Genomic DNA, 23,946 nt, shown 5'->3' on the forward strand with positions numbered 1-23,946 from the left:
GAAAATTACTACATAGTTCAGAAGATAAATGAAAATGTGAATAGTTAAGCACCCACCACAGTCTTCTCAATGCCATTTAAAAAGCAAGCATTCTTGGAACTGTAATTCAAGAATCAAGGGGAAGTTAGGAAGGCATTAACAATTCTGCTTATTTTCCTAGGCTCTTTACAAAGGTGAAAGCAAAAGTTAATTTTCAGTTCATAAAGTTCATTTTTAAAGATAATTAAAGATAGCTGATCTCTCTATATATTTGTGAATCTTTTTGTCAAAACCAAAATAGGTTATTAGAAAGAGGATATATATTGTAGCTAATTCACCTTGACAAAAAGGAAAGCAGGCTCTCCTTGTCCATCGAGCCGAGAGCCCTGTCTCATGTCAATCTGAAAATCTGTGTAAACACATAAGCTTCCAATTATGGGCCTAAGAAAATCACCTCAAAAATCACATTAAGCACGAATAAATCACTCTGGTTTCCTTGGCATTCAAGTACTTTTTAAAAGCTTACTTTCCAGCTGTTATTGTTTTGAAATTTAGCATTCATATCTTTGCATTTTCAAAGCATTATGCAATTCTATATATTTTTAACAAGTTAGTAAAATAGTTCTGTATCATCTTGAATTTACAACTGAGAAAAGGATTTAAACAAAAAGGAATTTTTTAAGGATACATAATGAATCCTAGTGGCAGAACTAGGATACAAATATTTGACTCTCTAGTTTCTAGTTCAGAAAATTACAGGTATACAAATCATTTAGATAAATGCATTTTTAATACATTTCCCTATGGTACCACTGTTCTGGAAATGCCTGTAAGAAAACAAAATCCTTGCCTAAAAGTTGGTTCATGATCTCTCCTTTGGCAGTAAGAAAGAGCTTGCAGATGATACAACCGTGTCCGTTTCAGGGAATAAGCACTTTAACCGGGTGTTAAAGAGACTGGGGATGTTTCCCCACATTAGAAATGTCCACTCACAGGGAGCCTTTGAGGCATTAAGGGGTTATAAACCCAGATGGGATCATAGGTGTGCTTACAACATAAATTCAAGAGTATCAGAAAAGAAAACACACAGGGTCACTTTCTTCTGAAGACATAAATTACAATATCTTGTTTTCAGAGTGAAAAATGTTGCCCTAATCAGTATCTACACAAGCTCCATTTCCTGTATGGCTCCACTTCTTTTATTCATGGCTTGTTTTTAAATACTCCAAGTAAGCCTGGCATATGACATTAAAGCTACTAAAATTCCAAGCCTCTACTTTGAACAGTACTTTCATATATTAAGATTTCTGAAAGTGGAATTTTAATGTTTATTTATTTATCTTTGAGAGAATGAAAGAGCGCGAGAGAGCCTGAAACAGGGGGAGGGGCAGAGAGACTGGGGGAGAGAATCTCAAGCAGGCTCCATGCTCTCAGTGCAGAGCCCAACGTGGGGCTTGATCCCATGAACCATAAGATCATAACCAGAGCAGAAATCAGGAGTCAGAAGCTTAACTGACCGAGCACCCAGGTACCCCTGGAATGGTTTTAAAATATATCTTGTGACTATAAACACTGCCACACAACTGCTCTTCCTCATAAAAAATTAGTAAGTATTTAATATTAAAATCATGTGTTTATGACTTGAAGCAGCATTATAATCAAGTTGACAATACAAAGAACTTAATTTAGTAGGTAGCAAGTATTATGACACCACATTTTAATTCTGAAATCCCACTGTTAAACACAAATATTTTCTATTTGAATTCTATTTAATAAACTTCAATTTCATATTTAAAGCAAATTATCAAGTGATTCACATGCTATCATCATATATTCATGAAAAACTTGCTATCAGCTAAAGCATTATACTGTGTCAGATGTGGCCATATAACAACTCACAACTGTTTAATACAATTTTGTTACTTTTAATGGTCTTTCTACATTTTCTGCTGTTAAGATTCAGGCTATATTCAACTGGCAAAAATTACAGATTGATAACAAGTGTAATGGAGACGTGGCAAGTCCTTTGTAAATACTGTTAGGAGGAAAGTAAATTGGCAGTCCTTTTGGATTTCAATTTGGCAATAATTGACAAAATTTTACATATAGTCACATAGTACAACATGCAAATTCATGTGTAGTTTATCCAACAGAAATCCCAGCCTAAGTGAGCCAAGATATACACATGAAGATCAACACGGCACTGTTTGAAATAGTGAAAAATGAGACGAATCTGTGCACAAAAGAGGCACCCCAGCAGGCCTGAGACTGCGATCCTTAGAAAGGTTGGCTTGCAAGGCTGGTCCCTGGCTGACATCTGGGAACTTGGCTGGTGAACAGTTCCCTACGCAGAAATACAGCTTTCCCTGAGGACCCAAACCTGGCATATGAAGCCATCATGGGACAGACGTACTTGATAACTCAGACCCACCCTACACTGAGACTTAACTGGTTTTAAACTTTCCTTACTGCTTAAGCCACTGTGAAATAGGGTATTATTGCTTACAGTCCAGAGTATTCCTCTGGATTTCCAGTTCTTTTGTCTTATGTAAAATGACACTGAAATTATAGGCAAGAGTCCTGTATTTGTATCCCAGATGCATCACTTACGAACTCTGTGAATGTGGGCCAGGCACTTACCATCTTAAGACAGAGTTTCTTCATTGTATAAGTGAAATGACAACCTTGTATTTTTTAGTACTATTATGCAAAAACAGAGGGCAACTTTAGCTTTACAATGTCTGTAAATGTTAATGATCAGACAGGCTCTAGTAAGTAACCTAGTACACAAGAGGCCAATAACAGATCCATACCTCCAAGTGCCCTAACACTAGAATTTTTAAATCCCAGAAGCTCTACCCAATGTCCACATTATGAAAACCACCCCATCTACTACTGGGAATATCTGAAATCAGGGGAAACAATTTTTTTTGATAACAAATGTGATATCATAGATTCTTATAAAAGTTTATTTGGGCTAGCATTAGTATTTTGATTTTAAAAGATGACAGATATCACACATTTTCACTCACAGGACATTTGCAAAATTCCTGAATTTACAATGCTAGAAGATAACATGGAGTATAATCAACTGTAAGACAGGCAGAGCCAACTACATGGTCTGGAGATGGTCTGCTAATGGCAGCAGTTCAAACAACATAACTTAAGTGATCTCCATTTAAAGGTCTTAAATGAGAAATTAAACAGACGCACATCCACAAAGCTATAGACATTTTTTTCTGTATGTACGACACATTCTAGAATTCACATTACCACTCTTAAAGGTTTTGTCAGAAATAATTAGTATTTAAATGTATTTAAATAATGTACTGAACTAATCATATGTGTACATATGGACACATGCCTACATGTATCTATATATACACAAACAAACATACATACATTCATAAATGTTAGACCAAAGGGAGCTTTGAAACAAGCACCAGACAATATTTAATTGATTGCAGAAGTAGAAACTGAGCTTCCTAAATTATCAATCATTTAAGTTACGGACCACAGAAGTTTCATAGGTTTAAAAATAAAGCAAATAAGGCAAAAATTGTATTGCACTCAACCATACAATATATAGAATAGTTAATACACATCATAAACAAATCCATTACCAGACTATAAATATAATTAACCACTTGCATGTAATAAACATTACTATTTCAAGAACAAGTATTTTAAATAGTTAATATTATCAGAACTGTAGTAATAAAACATCACAAAAAGTTTTCAGAAACAGTAATAATCTGCAAATAACAGGATTATTTCTTTTACATTCTAAATCCAAACTTTATTTCCATTTATGCAGACTTCATAAACAGAAATGGTAAAATTAAATTCTGAAGTAAATTTTTATTTCTAATTTTTTGTTCCTTTAGTATAGAACTATGTTAAGATATTGTCATTTCAAAGAAATAACCTACAGTTTCCCAGAAGAATTATTTTTAATACTGACCGTCTTCCTGTTCAATATACAAAAAATATAATCTTTTCTTCTTTCAGAAAGGTCAAAATTAAGAACTCTACACCAGGTTCTTTGTTCTGGATTTTCTTTTCCTCTTGGGTGCCGTGAACTCTAAAGACATAAAATTAAGAAGTCTGTCAGGTCTAAAAAATAATACTTTAACTGATAACATACATTTAAACTATATAGCTGCTTAATTGGAATGCCTTCAAACAAAGCTCCAAAAATAAATCCTAAACCAACATACATGATTTTCTTCAAAAGGATATACTGCAGTTGAAAATCTACTAAGGTAGGTCCTAGTCTTCCTAAATCCTATTTAATAATTGGCTACTTTGAAGTTGTTTCATAGGGGTATGCTCTCCCTATAACTAACACAAACCCAGTAAACCAGATCTGAAAGGTATACAGACCAGTGCAAAGAGAGATAAAGATGTGATTTTCATTTCAATTAAACCTGAAAATGTAACCCAAACCCCTAGTACATCTTTTCAGATACAACAGCAGATGCCACAACTAACACTCAACTGAGTGTTTATCTAGAAATAGCTGTGAACCTAAAAATTACAGATCATTAAAACAAAATAACAGAAGATACAAAAACATGAAAATTATGAAAGATGTGAAGAAGTGAAATATTCCCCACCAATGAAAAACAAAAGAGTGACAGGAAAAGGAATGAGAAAAAACAAGGAAGAAACTAAGAAGAAAAAGAGATTCCAGCAATCTTCTAGATTCCTAGAAGAGAGCAATGGCCAGGATGGAGTGCAGCAGACCAAGGCAGCAAACTTTCCACAGTAAAGCAGGTTCAGAGGTCAGCAAGAGACTTCTTTAAGAAGATGAAACTGAAGTTTCAAAATGCCTCATGTGTGTGAATGTCCTAAGAGGAGATTTATGCAAATGAGGAAAAGTTTGAGGAAAAATCAGTGTTAAGTCTATAGAAAAAATAAATAAGGCAAAAAATAAGGAGAAATAACAAATCTACAGATTAAGGAAGAATCATACTATATTACATGGCTCTATTGCCAGTAATGTTTTGTAAATGCTGAATACTGATATAAGCAAAATAATAATTAAATTGGGAGGCTGGAACTGGGAAGTATACATGTATTTGAGGTGGGATGTGAAAAATATATTAAAGAGACTTAAATCCTCAGTGGCAAGTCAAGAGATAATCCACAAAAGAAGTGACAAAATACACCTGTTATTTAAAGACATGGAGGTAATTAAACACCAAAACAATAAAGAGTCAAAAGTGATGAAGAAAGAATGAAATAGGAGTCAAAGTCAGAAGACTGTGGCTTCTTATAATGAATATTATAAAATCATTTTAATTGTTAAATCATGTGCATATGTCATGATTTAACCAAATTTTTAGAAATCACAAACTGAAAGATTTTATTTTTTTTAATGTTTATTTATTTATTTTGAGAGGGGGGAGGGGCAGAGAGAACAAATCCCAAGCAGGCTCTGCACTAACAGCTCAGTCCCACGAACCGTGAAATCATGATCTAAACTGATATCAAGAGTCGGAGGCTAAACCGACTGAGCCACCCAGGTGCCCCACAAACTGACAAAAATGGGACTTGCCAAACAGCCATAAAAGTGTGTATGTGTGTTTAATTGTTGACTCACAAAATAAAGCTGCCAACCAAGACTAGAAAGAAACTATTGTGAAATTCATCACAAGATTGTAAAGAACTATTTTACGCTGCCATAAGCAAATCACAGAAGCACTCACATTTCTGAAGGTACAAATATTCCCTTTTAGATGTCTATTCTTTGTCTTCTATATACTTGAATAAAACCCTGTTTCTACCATAATGAACTGGGTTGTTTTTCTCCCTAACTAAACTGTAAGGTTCTTGAAGGCACAGACTGATCTGATTCATTCAATAAACATTTACTTAAGTCTACTATGAGCCAGTCACTGCTCAGATCTACATAACTGTGATCAAAATAAAATGGTTGTTAAATTCTAGTAGTATATGTCTTTGTAGCCCTGTACATAGCTAAGTGTTTGAAACATGATAGGCACTCAATAAATGCTGAATGAATAGAGAGCAAAAATGAAACAAGTCCTTACGCATTATTCTTAATCCACATTATATTCATTATTGGATTACCAATTACCAAGCCTAGACTGCTAAATATAACTTATTCTCTGTAATACTATCATTACCAGAGGTAATATTATTTAAACTGTTGTTTAATAAAACTACAAATTATGAAAACTACAACTACACTAAAAGGTATAGCCATTTTAAAATTTTTTTTTTTTTCAATGTTTTTTATTTATTTTTGGGACAGAGAGAGACAGAGCATGAACGGGGGAGGGGCAGAGAGAGAGGGAGACACAGAATCGGAAACAGGCTCCAGGCTCTGAGCCATCAGCCCAGAGCCCGACGCGGGGCTCGAACTCACGGACCGCGAGATCGTGACCTGGCTGAAGTCGGACGCTTAACCGACTGCGCCACCCAGGCGCCCCAAGGTATAGCCATTTTAATTCACGTCATGCAATTTACCACTAAATACTTTACAATCATCATTTCATAGGTGAAAATTTTTCCTTAGAATTTGAAATAACTATTTTTTAACAATAAAATCTTTTTAAAGTTTTATCCAAAAATTTGTAACTTGTGAACCTTGCCATTTGTTAGGAGTACTCAAGCAGACATCCTCATGATGAGGCATATTCACTTACTAATAACAGAATGTTACCTTCACTTCTCACCTCAATCAACCACTACCTCTCCTTTCCATTTATTTATTGTCTTAACATTTAAAGTGTCATGATTTATGGTATGATTAATACTAAAATTCCCCAAGTGTCAAAGAAGAAAGTACCACAGGAATATACAGCCAACCATCAAGCTCTTTAAGGACTCTAAACCTTGACACTCTAACACCAAAACCTTCCATCAGGAGCTTAACAAAATTTCATCTGTACCTGTTTCACTAAAACTTTCATTGTCCTCTTCTTCTTCTGTAATTACAGGCATACTCAGCCTTAAAGATTTATCTTCTTTATGTACATTCTGCACGTCATCTGGAAGTAGTTGGGAAAATGATTTTATACAAAAGCAAAGAATGTTAGTCTTTGAGAAAATTTTTTACGCAAATAATGTCATTATTACAATAACAAAAATTAGATATTTAAACTAAAAGCTAAAATTGTAATGATAAAGAGAAATATGCATTTTAAAACATGTATCTGTTTTTAAGTACTAATACATTTGTATCTAAGCTTTGAAAAGAACCTAAGTCTTCCATTAAAGTAAAGAAAATGGAGAAAAAGGGGAAAAATGAAATTAACCAAACATGAGTATCTTACTCAAGCTTTATTCACACACATCACGGGTTATATCTACAGACATCAGGGAATAATCATGTGTGTTATTTCAACTTTATTAACTAATCACAAATGTAATTTTAAAGTTAATGGCCTTGTTTTTAAATGTATACTTTCTTTTCTCACTATATATACTCTACAAGACAGATTTCTCTAGTCATAATTTGCCATTGACTTTCCATTTTCCAAAAGATTTTTCTACATCAACCTTCTGGTGCCTGAAGAAATATCATAATCAAATTTATGAAACACCGTTGTCTCATCAGGTCCCATTTAGCACGTAATTTTTAGGTTACAACATCAATACCCACATCCAGTCATTCTCTATTCCTTACGCTGCCTTATTCTTTTCCCCAATCCTTTTACCACCTGATCTATTATTATATGTGAATTTCTTTCTCTATGGTCTGCCTCCTCCCACTAGAATGTAAGTTTCACAAAGATAGATTTTGATTTAAGTTAAGGTACCCCCAGCACTTAGAAAAGTGCCTGGCATATAGTAGAGCCTCAACAAATATTTATTAAATGATTAAATATGGATTTGACTTTTTTTATACCACAGTATTTCATTTAGCACATATGCTAATATGTACCTATCAGTGCAAAAGGCAAGAAATTAAATGAAAATAAGTTTAAGCTTTCTACTCTGAACGTATGTATGCTTGGGACCTTAATGGAGTATAGACTTTATGCAGTGAATAGACTGCTCTAAAGTAGAGTTGAGTAAACGGTAATAAGCTTCCATTTAAACACAATTCAAGCTTAATAAAATAATACTAAGTTTCAAGTCATTAAAATAGAATTTTACCTTTACTTGCAAATCATAAATATTAATTATAGTAAATTACTACATGATTTTTAAGATGGTAGTTTTAGGAAATCTTTTTGTATATCTAATCACTTTTTTTTTAACTTGAACCTATAAAATTTTTCAATTCGCAGAATTATAATCAGTACAATCTACTCAAAGTTACTGATACTGTTCTTCACAATCTTTTAGCAATGTCCATCCATATCCATTATTAATGGTTTTTCCCTAAATTCACATTTACAACCTAACAATCTATCCAACAATGTCAAAGGACTGAGTTAAAAACTGACAGCTGAGAAAAAAGTTTACATCTAGTCACATGACGATTAACTACATTTCAGAGATGGATTTCTACATTAAGTTTAAAAACTAAAAAGCAACGTTCTCTAAAAGCTCTTTTTTTTTTTTTTTTTTTAACGTTTATTTATTTTTGAGACAGAGGGAGACAGAGCATGAACGGGGGAGGGTCAGAGAGAGGGAGACACAGAATCTGAAACAGGCTCCGGGCTCTGAGCTGTCAGCACAGGGGCCCGATGCGGGGCTCGAACTCACGGACCGCGAGATCGTGACCTGAGCCGAAGTCGGCGCTCAACTGACTGAGCCACCCAGGCGCCCCTCTCTAAAATCTCTTAAAAACAAATACAGTGCTTTTGTATTTGGAAACCAAATACAAACCAAGAAGTACAATACAAATACAAGGAACCAGGAAGTAAGCACACAAAACTTCAGATGTTTATCTCAAAGTCCACACAGTAAATAAAGCTTATGAACTTTAGTCACAGGTATGTTGCATTTATTTATCCAGGCCTTTATCCAGAACCTGATTGCATTTATTGTACATAAAAACTGAATTGAATGGCCACCCAGTTTCCTAAACCATTACAGTTAAGAAGGAGCAAAAGGGCCAAAAATTGCAACAAGCCACAATGAGAGTAGAAATAAGATACCCACCACAATAAATATAACAGAAAAACTTTTTACAAAACAAGACCTAAGAGCTGACAAAGTACTGTATCATGAAGCCATAAGTATAAAGATAAATTTCCCCACACTTAACATATTTTTTTTAATGTTTATTTATTTTTGAGACAGAGACAGCACACGAGTGGTGGAGGGGGCAGAGAGAGGGAGACACAGACTCTGAAGCAGGCTCCAGGCTCTGAGCTGTCAGCACAGAGCCCGACATGGGGTTTGAACTCATGAACTGAGAGACCATGACCTGAGCCGAAGTTGGATGCTTAACCGACTGAGCCCCCCAGGTGCCCCTTAACATATTTCTTGATACAATTATTAAAAAACCCAGTAATGTAATATGCTTATGATGATAACTCTGAGTCGTAAAGAGAAAATTTATGTTTAGGGTACAATGTTCTAGAAAAAAGGAGAGCAGAAAATACATTTTAGTATTTTTCTCATTATAAAAATAAGTGCACATTGTAGAAAACAAGAAATATATAGAGAAGAATGTTTTAGAAAGATATTAACCAGAATAAATAAACTTTTAAAAAGTAAATTTTGACATTTAAATCATTAACCTCAGTTATCACAAACACTAACTCCCCAGAGGGTATCAGGTAGATGGTTATACTGTGCTCAAAGCTACCAATGTGGGACACAATTATAACTAAAGACTAATGCTCAATCTCAAAACAAATGGTTACTAGACATGCAGCTAGAATACAATGTACCTAACTGCATGTCTAATTTGAGCTCCAGATCCTTATTTCCAGTTACCTGAGAAACAGCAAGTATAGCAATTAAAGATTCAGGCTTGTATTCAGACAGAATGCTATTCAAATCTCAGCTCTATTTATAGCTAGGTGACCTTGGACAAGTGAAAAAACTGTGGCAGATCATAAATGTGGCATAAATAATAGCCGCTATCTTCTTCACAACCATATCATTACTATTACTGATGTCCTCCTAGAAATGTGCATGCTATGGTCTAGGATCGGGAACAGATATAGCTGGAGCTTGAATAATACAAATTTAGGTAAATCTAACCAATACACTGAGCAGTTACTTATGTGCCAGACGGCTCTTATAGGAATTGAACCTGAAAAGGCAGATCAGGGCAAATTCTACCCCAAAAGAAATCTTCACCCTGTGATCATTATTCCTGTTAAAGGCACCAATATTCCTTCAGTTGCATTAAGCATCCTTATCTCACCCCTCTCCATCAGCCTCTGTGTTTGGTGACATACCTCTAAATTGCATCTACGTTTGGTTATAGACATTGGTTCTCCTATCTGTTCGTCTGCTTGTCTAATTCCTACCACCACCTGGCCAGATGCTCATTACTCCTAAACAGCCTTTTACTTAGTGTTCCTATTTTCAGTTTGTCCCCACCTACCCACTATACTACTCCCAGATTGATTTTCTTCAAAGAAAACTGGTCATACCACTTTCTTGCTCAGAAGTCTCAGATGACTCCCCACTGCCTACCAAAGTCTGCTGGTTCCACATTTCAGGGCTGGTCACAATAGAATCCTCAACATATTTTTCTACATTAACTCCTCAACCCATCCTTTACACTCCAAGCAAAATGGAGTCACTCTATACTTCCAACTACCCTGACTTTTTTTCATACCAATCCTTCTACTTGTCTTAAGCCTATGAAATTATTGTTACGTTTATTTTATTAAAAATAAAAAATCTCTGAATTTTCCCGATTACTAAAGTAACATATAGTTATCACATAAAATTCAAACATTACAGAAATTTATGGACTTGGAAATTCCCCATGATCCCATCCCTGAGAATTAACCACTGTTAAAAAGCTTCTAGATTTCTTCAATGATATATATTGTGTTTATGTCTACATATATTTTTATGAACAGAAATGCAATCATACTCCTGTTTAAAAAGACATTTTTGGGGCACATGGGTGATTTGGTCAGTTTAGCATCCAACTCTTGATTCTGGCTCAGGTCAATCTCACAGTTGGCAGGATCAAGCCCTGCACTGGACTCCGCACTGACAGTGCAGAGCCTGCTTGGGATTCTCTCTCTCTCTCCCTGTCTCTCTACCCCTCCCATGCTTTCTCGTTCTCTCTCTCAAATAAACTTAAAAAAAAAAAAAAAAAAAGTCTTTAAAATTAAAAAAAATAAAAAAACATTTTCACTAAGCAATGTCTTGATAGATTTTGAACATATTTTCATGTCCGTATACATAGAACTTTCTCTAGCTTTTTAATAACTGCAAAATATTCTTTTATATGGGCTGACAAATTTATATACCCAACTTTTTAATGTTATACATTTGAGTTGTTTAGTACTTGCCATTTCAAATAATCCTGGAGTGAATGTCCTATTTTTGTCACTTGTAAAGGATAAATTCCGAGAAATTAAATTGCTACATTGAAAGACACATACCTTTAAAATTTTGACAGATGATTCCAAACTGCTGTCTGAAAAGGATGTGCCAATTTATACTCCCACTTAAATTCAGATTCTACATCTTCACACATTCACTATCAATGGGTATTCACTTATACTTAACCTTTGCCAATCTAACAAATTATATAAAAATCATATTTTAAATTATATTAATTATTGAGATTAAGTATCTCTTCATATGCATGTTGACTGCACTTTGTGAATTGCCTGCTCATCTCCTAAGCCAATTTTTCTACTGAGTGGTGGCCCTTTTGTTACTAATTGGTAAGAGCTCCCTAAAATTAGAAATGTTAACATTATTATATATGCTGCAAGTAGTTTTACAAACTCTTTTGCATTTTATAGAATATAAGGTGTCTCTTGGAAAAAGCATGAAATCAAAAATACCCTTTCACATTAGGGAAATGAATTTTTGATTAAAAAGAAACTATGAAGTAAGCAGATGGACCTCTATTAACATACAGACTAACAAACCACCTCTGCTTCAGAGTATTTACAACACCTTCTGAGCCACTTTCTTTCTCACGGGTTAAATCCTCCCTAATACTTCTAAGTAAATTCAGTAACAAATCTTGGATGTGATAAAGAACCAGTTCTTAAAGTTAATTTCAGAGGTGATGAAAATGTTTCAACTACATTAAGTAATAAAATACAGTTAGTGAAGGAAGTGATATTTCATAAGTTACACCTGCCAAATATTTAAGATGAAAAGAAACTTTCATTGAGATGCCTAGGTGGCTCAGTCAGTTGAGCATCTGACCAGCTCAGGTCATCGACCTCACAGTTCGTAAGTTGGAGCCCCGCATCAGCCTCTGTGCTGTCAGTGCAGATCCCGCTTTATATCCTCTGCCCTCCCCCTTTCTCTGCACCTCCCCCTCCCCCTCTCTTAAAAATAAACATTAAAAAAAAACACTTTAATTTCTTTCCCATCTTGCACTTGCTTCTCCTTTGTTCCTCAACTACATTAAACACACACACACACACACACACACACACACACACACCCTATTTCACTACCTGTTTTTTAGGGGTTTAAGAAAGCAGCCTGGTCAGCTGACCTCTCTCTGCACTTGTGTGAAGGTTGATTACTAATAAAAAATGCTCCTGCAGCTTTTGAAACCTCAGTTCTCTTTGGTACCTTAGAAGAAAAGTCTTAATCTTCCAGAATTTTTACATATAATCAAACTAATCAGTCTTTATGTCCTCTCATTTGGTTTTGTTTTGGTTGTTGAAGTATTGTTTACATATAACAAGAGTCACCATTTTCAATTACAGGTTTAGGAGTTTGGACAATGCAGTTGTGTGATTACCATACAGAACACTTCTATCACATCGAAAATTTCCCTTGTGCCATTTTGCAGTCAACACCTCCCCCCACCCTCAGTTCCTAGCAACCAGTAATGTTTTCTGCCCCTACAGATTTGCCTTTTCCAGAATGTCTTATATGCCTTTAGTATCTGTCTTCCTTCATGTATTTAGCACCGTATTTAGCACAATGCATATGAGTCGCCCATGCTATCACATGTTATCAGTAGTTTCTTTATTCCTGCATAGTATCCACTGGATGCTTACTCCACAGTTGGTTTATCCAATGACCAGTTGAAGATATATAAGCTGTCTACAATCTTTCACAATTATGAATGAAACCATTATAAACTTTTACATACAAATTTTTATGTGAATATATAATTTTTCATTTCTCTTGGGTAAATACCAAGGAGTAGTAGGACTGCTAGGTCATATGGTTAAGTTGTGTGTTTAACTTTATTAGAAGCTGCCAGTCTTCTAAAGTGACTATACACCATTCTGGATTCCCACCAGAAATGTACGAAGGTTCAAACTGTTTTGTGTCCTTATCAGTTTTGTTATTGCCAATTTTTTTGTTTTGTTTTTTGTTTTTTGTAGCCATTCCAACAGGGAAAATAGAATGTCATTATGCTTTTAATTTGTATTCCTAATAACTATAAGATGTCAAACATCTTTTGATATGTTTATTTGCCATCTATATATTCTTTTCAAAGTGTCTGCTCAAATCTTTTGCCCATTTTTTAATTGGGTTGTTTGTTTATTATTAAGTTTGGATGGTTCTTTATATATTTGGATACAAGACCTCCATCAGGTCTGTATTTTACAAATATTTTCTCCAGTCTGTAGTCTGGTATTTTCGTTTTCTTAACAGTGTCTTCCAAAGAATTTTAATTTGAGGCAAGTCCAATTTGTCAATTTTTTCCCTTTATGGCTTGTATTTATTATGTCATGTATAAAAGTCTTTGCCCAATCTAAGACCACATTTTCTATGTTTTTGTCTATAAGTTTCATAATTTTAGGTTTTATATTTAGGTCTGTGATCATTTTAAATTAATTTCTGTAAATGATGAGAGGTATGAGTTGAGGGTCTGTTTTTTGCATATGAATATAAAATTGAAGTATGGATCTATTTCTAGGATGTCTTAACCTTGTATGTCTGTCTTTTTGCAGAGAGCACAGTCTTGATTTCTGAAGCTTTACAGTTATTTCTCAAAACTGTTTTGGCTACTCTGGTTTCTCTTCATTTCCCTATATTCTTAAGAATTAGCTTGTTAATTTATAAAAAATAACTCTATTGGAATTCCATTTAAGCTACAGAACAATTTGGGATTAGTTGACTCTTAACGTATTGGGTCTTCTAATCCAGGAAGTCCATATTATCCCTCTATTTGCTTAATTTTTCTGATTTCTTTCATCGTTTTGTAGTTTTCAGCATGCAGATCCTGAACATATGTTGTTACCTATATACCACGGTATTTTGTGTTTTGGGTGTTATTGGGTGTTTTGGGTGTTATACTTTTTAACATTTTTTTCAATTAACAATTATTCCATTGCTAGCACAGAGAAATACTAACCCTGCACCTTGTGACCTCGTTAAACTTATTAGTTCTGGTAGCTACTGTGTAGATTTTTTGAGAGTTTCTGAGTAAGAAATAATTTCATTTGCAAACAGACATAGTATTACTTCCTCCTTTCCAATCTAAATGTCTATTCTTCCTTTTCTTGCCTTACTTCACTGGCTAGGACCTCCAGTATGATGTGTAAGAGGAGCAACAAGCGGTCATCCCTGCCTTGTTTCCAATTTTAGGGGAAAAGTATGGTTTCACCATTAAGTATGATGTTAGTTACAGTTTTTCACAGAAGTCCTTTATCAGGGTGAGGAAGTTCCCTTCTAACGCTAATTTTCCCAGAGCTTTTATCATGAGTAGATGCTGGATTTTGTCAAATATTTTGTCTGTATCTATTGAGATGATTATATAGTCCTTCTCCTTTATTCTGCTAATTTGGTGAATTATGTTGGTTTATTTCCTAAATAAACCAGCCTGATATTCCTGGGATAAACCTTAGTTTGTCCTACCAAATTGTCCTTTTAATATACTGGTGGATTCAACTTGCTAACAGTTTGTAAGGATTTTTACATTTACTTTCATGAGGGATATTGGTCTTTAGTTGTCTTTTCTTATAGTATCAATAAGCTGGTAAGTGTTCTTTCTTGTTTTTTCAGAAAGAACAGGATTGACAGTATTCCTTTCTTAAGTGTTTGCTAGAATTCCCAGCAAAGCCATCTGGGAATTTAATTTTTTAGTAAACATAGAACTACTCAGATTCTCTATTTCTTCTTGTTTTGGTTTTGGAAATGTCTTTTAAAAAATATATCCATTTTATCTAAGCTGTCTAACTTATTGGCACAAAAGTATTCAGGGACACCTGGGTGGCTCAGTCAGTTCAGTCCAGCTCTTGATTTTAGCTCAGCTCATGATCTCATGGTTTTGGGGATCAAGCCTCACATCAGGCTCTGCCTCATTCCCACTCACACTTTCTCTATCAAAATAAATAAATATTTTTTAAAAAAGGTATTCCCAACTTTTATTTATTGTCCTCTTAATTTCTGTAAGGTCCACAGTAGTATCCCTTACTTTACTAAATTTTTTGTTACTATTTTCTTTTCAGTGAATTCTCTTTAAGATACTTTTAAACATAAAATCAGTCATTTATAAATCATGGTAATTTTATAACCTTTATAAAAAAGCATATCTCACTTCACTCTCCTGCCTAATTACACTAATAGGCCTAGCCCTTCAAGATCAATATTAAATACAATTGTGATACTTCTATATATTACCAACAAACATGAGGTGGCCTTTTGACATACACTTTTTATTTTTTTAATTTATTTTTTTTTTAATTTTTTTTTTTAACGTTTATTTATTTTTGAGACAGAGAGAGACAGAGCATGAACGGGGGAGGGTCAGAGAGAGGGAGACACAGAATCTGAAACAGGCTCCAGGCTCTGAGCTGTCAGCACAGAGCCCGACGCGGGGCTTGAACTCGCAGACAGGGAAATCATGACCCGAGCCGAAGTCGGCCGCTTAACCGACTGAGCCACTCAGGCGCCCCGACATACACTTTTTAAAACTGAGTTAAAGAAATAACCATCTACTTCTTTTATCTCGAGCAGGGATTGACAAACTATGGACCCAGGCTAAATCTGCCCTACCACCCGTTTTTGTAACACACTTTTTTTGAAACACACTCATTTATTTATATATTGTCTGTAGTTACTTTCACCTTACGATGGCAGAATTGAGTAGATGTGACAGAAATCAGACAGCCCATGAAGCCTAAAATATTTACCCTCTGGCCCTTTACAACAGTTTTGCTGACCCCCTAATTTAGAGGATTCTTCTTTTAATCAAGAATGGATGCTAGATTTTATCAAACATCTTCTTGGGTTAGTGTTATAATGAATTTACATTTTCCTCTTTAACCTATTTATATGGCAAATTATATTGAGATTCCTAATTGCACCATCCCTGCATCCTGGAATGAATGCACCAAGGTGTTTTTTTTCTTTTTTTTTTTAATGTTTATTTTGAGAGAGAGAGCATGTGTGAGTGGGGCTGGGGGCAGAGACAGAGGGAGAGACAGAATCCCAAACAGGCTGTCTGCACACAGCCCGACACAGGGCTTGATTCTCTAGAACTATGAAATCATGACCTGAGCCAAAATCAAGAGTTGGACACTTAACCCACTGAGTCACCCAGGTACCCCAGTCAAGTTGTTTTATATCTGGGATTCTTCTGATACATGTAACAGGATTTTTTTATCAGTAATACTTATAAGTGAGATTGGTCTAATAGTTCTCTTCCCAATATCTGCTAGCCTTGTAAAAAAGAACTAAAGAAATCTGCTTTTGAAGTATTTCCTGATTATCCTTAACAAATACGGTATCTGTTCCTCTGAATGTTCAGTGTTCTTCAAGCAACTGTTACTGAACTTAATCATATCTGAACTATGCTAAAGGAATTTAACTTCAATTCCCCTTCTAGTGCCTCAGTATAAGAAGGAAAACAATGCTAAAAGGCTGTAACATATTTTCTTATACTGCTCTAGAAGCTGGGAGTGTTTTATACTAGACTGAATATTTACTAATGCTTCTAATGCTTTTTTTTTTCTCCTGAGTCTGCTATGTGTGTATGTATGGTGAATATGTAATACCTAATGTAATTTCTTAAAAATTAAACTATTAAAATGTCATTTCTTTAGGAATCACATACCAAGGTTAATTTTATAGACACACTATTTTAAAAGAAAAGGTGCATCTTAACTAATGCAGCTAAAGGGAAATACAGTTTATAGAATACATTATTTCACACACAAAAATTACTAATAAAGTATGCTCTGGATAATTCTAGACTGATTCTATAACTATATAGCTACATGACTTTTGGACAAGTTATTTAATCTGTACGGACCTGAACTGAATCTCATCATCTATGAAATGATGAATTTGATGACTCCTAGGGTCCCTTTCAGCAGTAAGATTCTAAGAATCTAAGATAACTAATTTATTTCTTATATTAAATCTCACAAGGTTCTCAAACAAGTGTCTAATCCTTTTTAATAAAGAAAAAATAGGTAAGTTTGATATGATGTAATAGCTTTATTAGCCTCATGTTTATCTTTGTAATTTGTCCAGTTTCCATTGGATGTATTTGTTCTGCAAAATTGTCTAAGGCCATAATTATCACACAACATACATATTTTAAAAGAATAATATAGGTGTGCCTGTGTGGCTCAGTTGGTTAAGTGTCCAACTCTTGATTTCAGCTCAGGTCATGATCTCAGTTTGTGAGTTTGAGCCCTGCATTGGGCTCTGTGCTGACAGCATGGAGCCTGCTTAGGATTCTCTCTCTCCCTTTCCCTCTGTCACTCTTTCTCTCTCTCTCAAAATAAATAAATGAACTTAAAAAAATTTTTAAATAAAGAATTTTTAAAAAATGAAAATAAAATAGGAATATAACTTAAAAAAAATGGTAAGGGGAGGCTTTGAATAAGACCCATTATCCCTTGTTGAGTCTCAAAAAGACTTTAAAAAGTTACCTCTGTTTTTGGAAGACATCTTCCTTCCTGCTGATTTCAATGTTTCTTTATTTCTTTTTTTCCTAGTTGCTTTGATCTGTCCTTGACCAGATGCAGAATCAGAGTCAGAAGAGTCAAGTTTGACTTGACGGTGCCTTCTTGACTTGGATGCCTTGAGAGTGAGAAATCCAATTAACCACAATGAATCACAAAATGAATCCAACTGATGGATAATTTAGGGAAAGAAGCATATACAATCAAAGAGGAGGAAAAATAAAAATCATAAAGTACTTTACCATAATGCTGGCTTAACACTTGTTGCATATATATACTCTTTTATCTTTACAATAGGAAAGCCTCTCTGGAGTGTCATCAGCAACTACTCAAACTGGGTGAAAAATGTAGTTGTTGGGTTAAAATGTAGTTGTAGGTGCATGGCTGGGAAACAGGTGTAAAGGATGAGTACTGTTTTTTACTGTCTAATAACCTATTTTTCCTTTCTTCTAATAACACTTATGTTCCCTAGTTACCACCATATGTTTTGAGTGGAACTACTTTATGCCTGGTTCCAGGTATGTGCCGCTGACCTAGTCAAAAGTTTCACATTCCCATGGCCACTGATTTTGGGCATGTGATCTCTATCATGGCCAGAATAATAAAATGGAGAAATAACTCTCCATTTTAGAGTTCTAGTTAACTATCAGGAAGGAAAATTCTCCCTTTCTATTGAACCTAAAGCTGGCACCACAGCAAAGAGGGCTGTCAGGAAGAACACCTGAAGACAGTAAAAGCAACACAGCAGGTAAGAAATGGAGGGACGGTGCAAGGACATTTTAGTTTCATCAGTCAATGAATTCCCTTACTTGCTTAAGCAGAGTTCTCACAGGAGTTTTCAGTTAATGCCATGTATGCAGTGCAGGTATTAACAATTGTTTAAAAACTATCATGCATTATATGTTAATTGTGTCTCAATAAAGAAAAAATCTGCAGCTATGCTATGACACACTCTATTAACACTTTATGGGAATTATAATTTAATTCTTTAATAACTTTTAAAAAGTATTTCATTATGTCTAAAGATACACATTAAATATCAATTAGCACTATATTATATGGAAACAGTTCTGGTTTAAAACAATTTGGATTAATTAATTTATTGTTCTTCGTTCAACAATATTTTGTACTCAATTTACTGTGAGATACCTATATGTAACATTAACAAATCTACAGTCACTTTTAACTTTTTTTATTCCTTTTCATTTCTACAACTAGAAAATGATAGTAATTTCCCACAGAATACAGACATTCTTGGATTCATGAAAAAAGGAAAAAATATGGGATTGAGCACATAAGTTTATCAGTGCTCTCTCCTAAAATGCCACTAACATGAAAGTAAGAAGCTAAAAATGAATAAATTCACAAAACAGAGCTAACAGAAAACAATGCAGCTGCTAAAAAAATGTTAGCAGTAGAAACAGTGAGTGGTAGCTGATTGAAGTGAATGAAGAAATTTGAAATCTAACTGCCTATATTGAGGAAGTTACTAGAAAGCAAGCTGATCCAAGTGGATCAGGAATTAGTCATCAGAAATGGGACAACAAAGGGGCGCCTAGGTGGCTCAGTTGGTTAAGTGTCTGACTTTGGCTCAGGTCATGATCTCACACTTCATGAGTTGGAGCCTTGCATCAGGCTCTATGCTGACAGCTTAGAGCCTGGAGCCTGCTTTGCATTCTGTGTCTCCCTCTCTTTCTGCCCCTCCCCTACTCACACTTTGTGTCCCTCTCTCTCTCAAAACTAAATAAACATTAAAAAAAAAAGAAAAGAAAAGAAAAGAAATGGGACAACAAAAATGGCAGATAGGCTGAAAATCTACAGAAGTAATTGTGTCCTGTTTCCCAACCTCAAAACTCAACAACTGACCTCCTGCAGAAAACAGGAGGCTTGCTCTCTGGAGAGGCTAAGCTGCAGGGTTGAGGAATGGTGTAATAGAAGAAGGGGACAGAGTCTCTCACTGACAACCCAGGAGTTAGGTGAAATCTGCATAAGGAACAGTAAGCCTCTTGAGGGACTCTCTCTGTAGGCTCCCAAAACATTGGCAGCCTGGTTTATTTACCTCTCCTTCCTGCAGACAAGCTGTCTGGTAAAAATGACCAGATCCAAGGAAAAGAAATACTGAGGCTAAAAGTTGTAGCTCTATATGACCACTCTTAAATATGATCTAAGGCTCTTCAAATGTTTCAACAAAGCCACCAAAATGAAAGAGATCAAAATAAACAAAAATAGGAACTCTAGGGAGAAAGGAGGAAACTTCAAAACACTGTAGCATCCTCAAACAGATAAAAGATAAAGACAGTGCCTCCAGAAAAAAAAAATTTTTTAAGTAAGAAAAGATTCAGAGAAGAAAAAAAATCTTAGCAATAAAAAAAGGTCAGCAGAAATAAACAATTCAAATAATGGATCAGAAGACAAAGTTTAGGCAGTCTTCCTGGAAATGGGTTGAAAACAGAAAACAAAAATAAGAAAATGAAAATTCAAGAGAAGAAGCAAGAATGCAGCAAAAATACTGTCAAAGAAACAATATAAAAAACTCCTCATAACTGAAGGCTATCAGATTAAAAGAATGCCTGCCCTGAAAGCCAAGGGCAGTGATGGGGAAAAAAAAGACCCACACCAAGTTACATTATCATGAAATTTCAAAATTCCAGGGATAGAAAGTCCTAAAACCTTCCATGATCAAGAATATCAAAAGCTGGAAGACAATAACAAACAACAGTGTCAAAATTCCAAGTAAACACCAGAAAAGATAACTGAAAGAGAAAAAGTTAAAGATGGATTAGGAATTCTGGGGTGGAAGCCGTGGAGCAGGAGACTGCTGGGTTATATGAGCTCTGTAGTAGTATTAGACTTTTTAAACTACATACATGTATTGTGGCGCCTGGGTGGCTCAGTTGGTTAAGCGTCCGAAGTTGGCTCCGGTCATGATCTCACAGTTCATGAGTTGGAGCCCCACGTAGTGCTCTGTGCTGACAGCTCAGAGCCTGGAGCCTGCTTTGGATTCTGTGTCTCCCTCTCTCTCTGCCTCTTCCCTGCTTGCACTCTGTCTCTCTCTCTCAAAAATAAATGTTAAGGGGTGAGAGGGGAAGATGGCGGCATAGGAGGACGCTGGGCTCACCACGTCATGCTGATCACCCAGATTCCACCTACACCTGCCTAAATAACCCAGAAAACCGCCAAAAGACTAGCAGAATGGATTCTCTGGAGCCAAGCGCAGACAAGAGGCCCACGGAAGGGGGTAGGGAGGGCGGAGAGGCGGTGCGCACTACACGGACTTGTGGGAGGGAGCCGGGGCGGAGGGGCAGCCCGCCGGCCAAGCAGAGCCCCCAAGTCTGGCTGGCAAAAGCGGAGGGGCCGGACGGAGTGTGTTCTGACAGAAAGTGGGACTTGACATCTGGAAGGTTATAAGCTAACAGCTCTGCTCGGAGAGCGGGAAGGCTGGAGGACAACGGGAGGGAGAGTTGTTCAGCCCAGGACAACAGAGCTCAGCTTGGCGGGGAACAAAGGCCCTCACCAGCGCCATCTCCCTCACCTATCCCCCAGCCAAAATCCCAAAAGGAACCAGTTCCTGCCAGGGAATTTGCTTGCACCACACAAACATCCAATGCTGTGCTTCTGCAGATCCATCCCTCCAGCGGCGGGTCTGACTCCCTCCCAGTGCCACAGGGCCCCTCCCAAAGTGGATCACCGAAGGATAAGCAAGCTGAGCCTGCCCCTCCTGCCCCTGTGCACCTTGCCAATCCACCCCAGCTAATACGCCAGATCCCCAGAACCACAAGCCTGGCAGTGTGCAAGTAGCCCAGACGGGCCACGCCACCCAACAGTGAATCCCACCCCAAGGAGAGGGGAAGAGAAGGTACACGCCAGTCTGACTGTGGCCCCAGCAGTGGGCTGGGGGCAGACATCAGGTCTGACTGCAACCCTGCCCACCAACGCAAGTTATTCAAGACAGCACAGGGGAAGTGCCCCGCAGTTCCGCACCACTCCAGGGACTATCCAAAGTGATGAAACAGAAGAATTCGCCTCAAAAGAAACTCCAGGAAATAGCAACAGCTAACGAACTGATCAAAAACGATTTAAACAATATAACAGGAAGTGAATTTAGAATAATAGTCATAAAATTAATCGCTGGGCTTGAAAACAGTATAGAGGAGAGCAGAGGATCTATTGCTACAGAGATCAAGGGACTAAGGAACAGTCAGGAGGAGCTAAAAAATGCTATAAATGAACTGCAAAATGGAGACAACCACGGCTCGGATTGAAGAGGCAGAGGAGAGAATAGGTGAACTAGAAGATAAAATTATGGAAAAAGAGGAAGCTGAGTAAAAGAGATAAAAAAATCCAGGGGATTTTTAGAGGGGAAAATTAGAGAACTAAGTGATGCACTAAAGAGAAATAATATATGCATAATTGGTATCCCAGAGGAGGAAGAGAGAGGGAAAGGTGCTGAAGGTGTACTTGAAGAAATAATAGCTGAGAACTTCCCTGAACTGGGGAAGGAAAAAGGCATTGAAATCCAAGAGGCACAGAGAACTCCCTTCAGACGTAACTTGAATCGATCTTCTGCACGACATATCATAGTGAAACTGGCAAAATACAAGGATAAAGAGAAAATTCTGAAAGCAGCTAGGGATAAACGTGCTCTAACATATAAAGGGAGACTGATAAGACTCATGACGGATCTCTCTACTGAAACTTGGCAGGCCAGAAAGGAATGGCAGGAGATCTTCAATATGATGAACAGAAAAAATATGCAGCCGAGAATCCTTTGTCTAGCAAGTCTGTCATTTAAAATAGAAGGAGAGATAAAGGTCTTCCCAAACAAACAAAAACTGAAGGAATTCGTCACCACTAAGCCAGCCCTACAAGAGATCCTAAGGGGGATCCTGTGAGACAAACTACCAGAGACATTGCTACAAGCATGAAACCTACAGACAACACAATGAATCTAAACCCATATCTTTCTACAATAACACTGAGCGTAAATGGACTAAATGTGCCAACCAAAAGACATAGGGTATCAGAACGGATTTAAAAAAAAAGACCCATCTGTTTGCTGTCTACAAAAGACTCATTTTAGACCTGAGGACACCTTCAGATTGAAAGTGCGGGGATGGAGAACTATCTATCATGCTACTGGAAGTCAAAAGAAAGCTGGAGTAGCCAGACTTATATCAGATAAACTAGACTTTAAAGGCTGTAACAAGAGATGAAGAAGGGCATTATATAATAATTAAAGGGTCTATCCATCAGGAAGAGCTAAAAATTATAAATGTCTATGCGCCGAATACGGGAGCCCCCAAATATATAAAACAACTACTCACAAAGATAAGCAACCTTATTGATAAGAATGTGGTAATTGCAGGGGACTTTAACACTTCACTTACAGAAATGGATAGATCATCTAGACACACAGTCAATAAAGAAGCAAGGGCCCTGAATGATACATTGGATCAGATGGACTTGACATATATAGAACTCTGCATCCCAAAGCAATAGAATATACTTTCTTCTCGAGTGCACATGGAACATTCTCCAAGATAGATCACATACTGGGTCACAAAACAGCCCTTCATAAGTATACAAGAATTGACATCATACCATGCATACTTTCAGACCACAATGCTATGAAGCCTGAAATCAACCACAGGAAAAAGCCTGGAAAACCTCCAAAAGCACGGAGGTTAAAGAACACCCTACTAAAGAATGAATGGGTCCACCAGGCAATTAGAGAAGAAATTTAAAAATATATGGAAACAAACGAAAATGAAAATACAACAATCCAAATGCTTTGGGATGCAGCGAAGGCAGTCCTGAGAGGAAAATACATTGCAATCCAGGCCTATCTCAAGAAACAAGGAAAATCCCAAATACAAAATCTAACAGCACACCTAAAGGAAATAGAAGCAGAACAGCAAAGAGCCTAAACCCAGCAGAAGAAGAGAAATAATAAAGATCAGAGCAGAAATAAACAATATAGAATCTAAAA

General features: G+C 36.3%; 1 protein-coding gene across 1 annotated transcript in view; it reads right to left on the reverse strand.

Annotated features, from left to right (window-relative positions):
* Window positions 1-1,352: 1,352 nt before the first annotated feature.
* The window catches only part of SNAPC1 (small nuclear RNA activating complex polypeptide 1), a 36,087-nt gene continuing 13,493 nt past the window's right edge, over window positions 1,353-23,946 (reverse strand). The window contains exons 8-10 of the mRNA XM_049611528.1: window positions 17,925-18,075; window positions 6,903-7,001; window positions 1,353-4,063 (exon numbers count right to left, since the gene is read on the reverse strand). Of these exons, the coding sequence (XP_049467485.1) occupies window positions 4,011-4,063; window positions 6,903-7,001; window positions 17,925-18,075 (303 nt within the window). The 3' untranslated portion in view covers window positions 1,353-4,010. The remainder of the gene's footprint in view (window positions 4,064-6,902; window positions 7,002-17,924; window positions 18,076-23,946) is intronic.

The sequence above is a fragment of the Panthera uncia genome (assembly GCF_023721935.1).
Source record: "Panthera uncia isolate 11264 chromosome B3 unlocalized genomic scaffold, Puncia_PCG_1.0 HiC_scaffold_1, whole genome shotgun sequence".
Classification (NCBI taxonomy): Eukaryota; Metazoa; Chordata; class Mammalia; order Carnivora; family Felidae; genus Panthera; species Panthera uncia.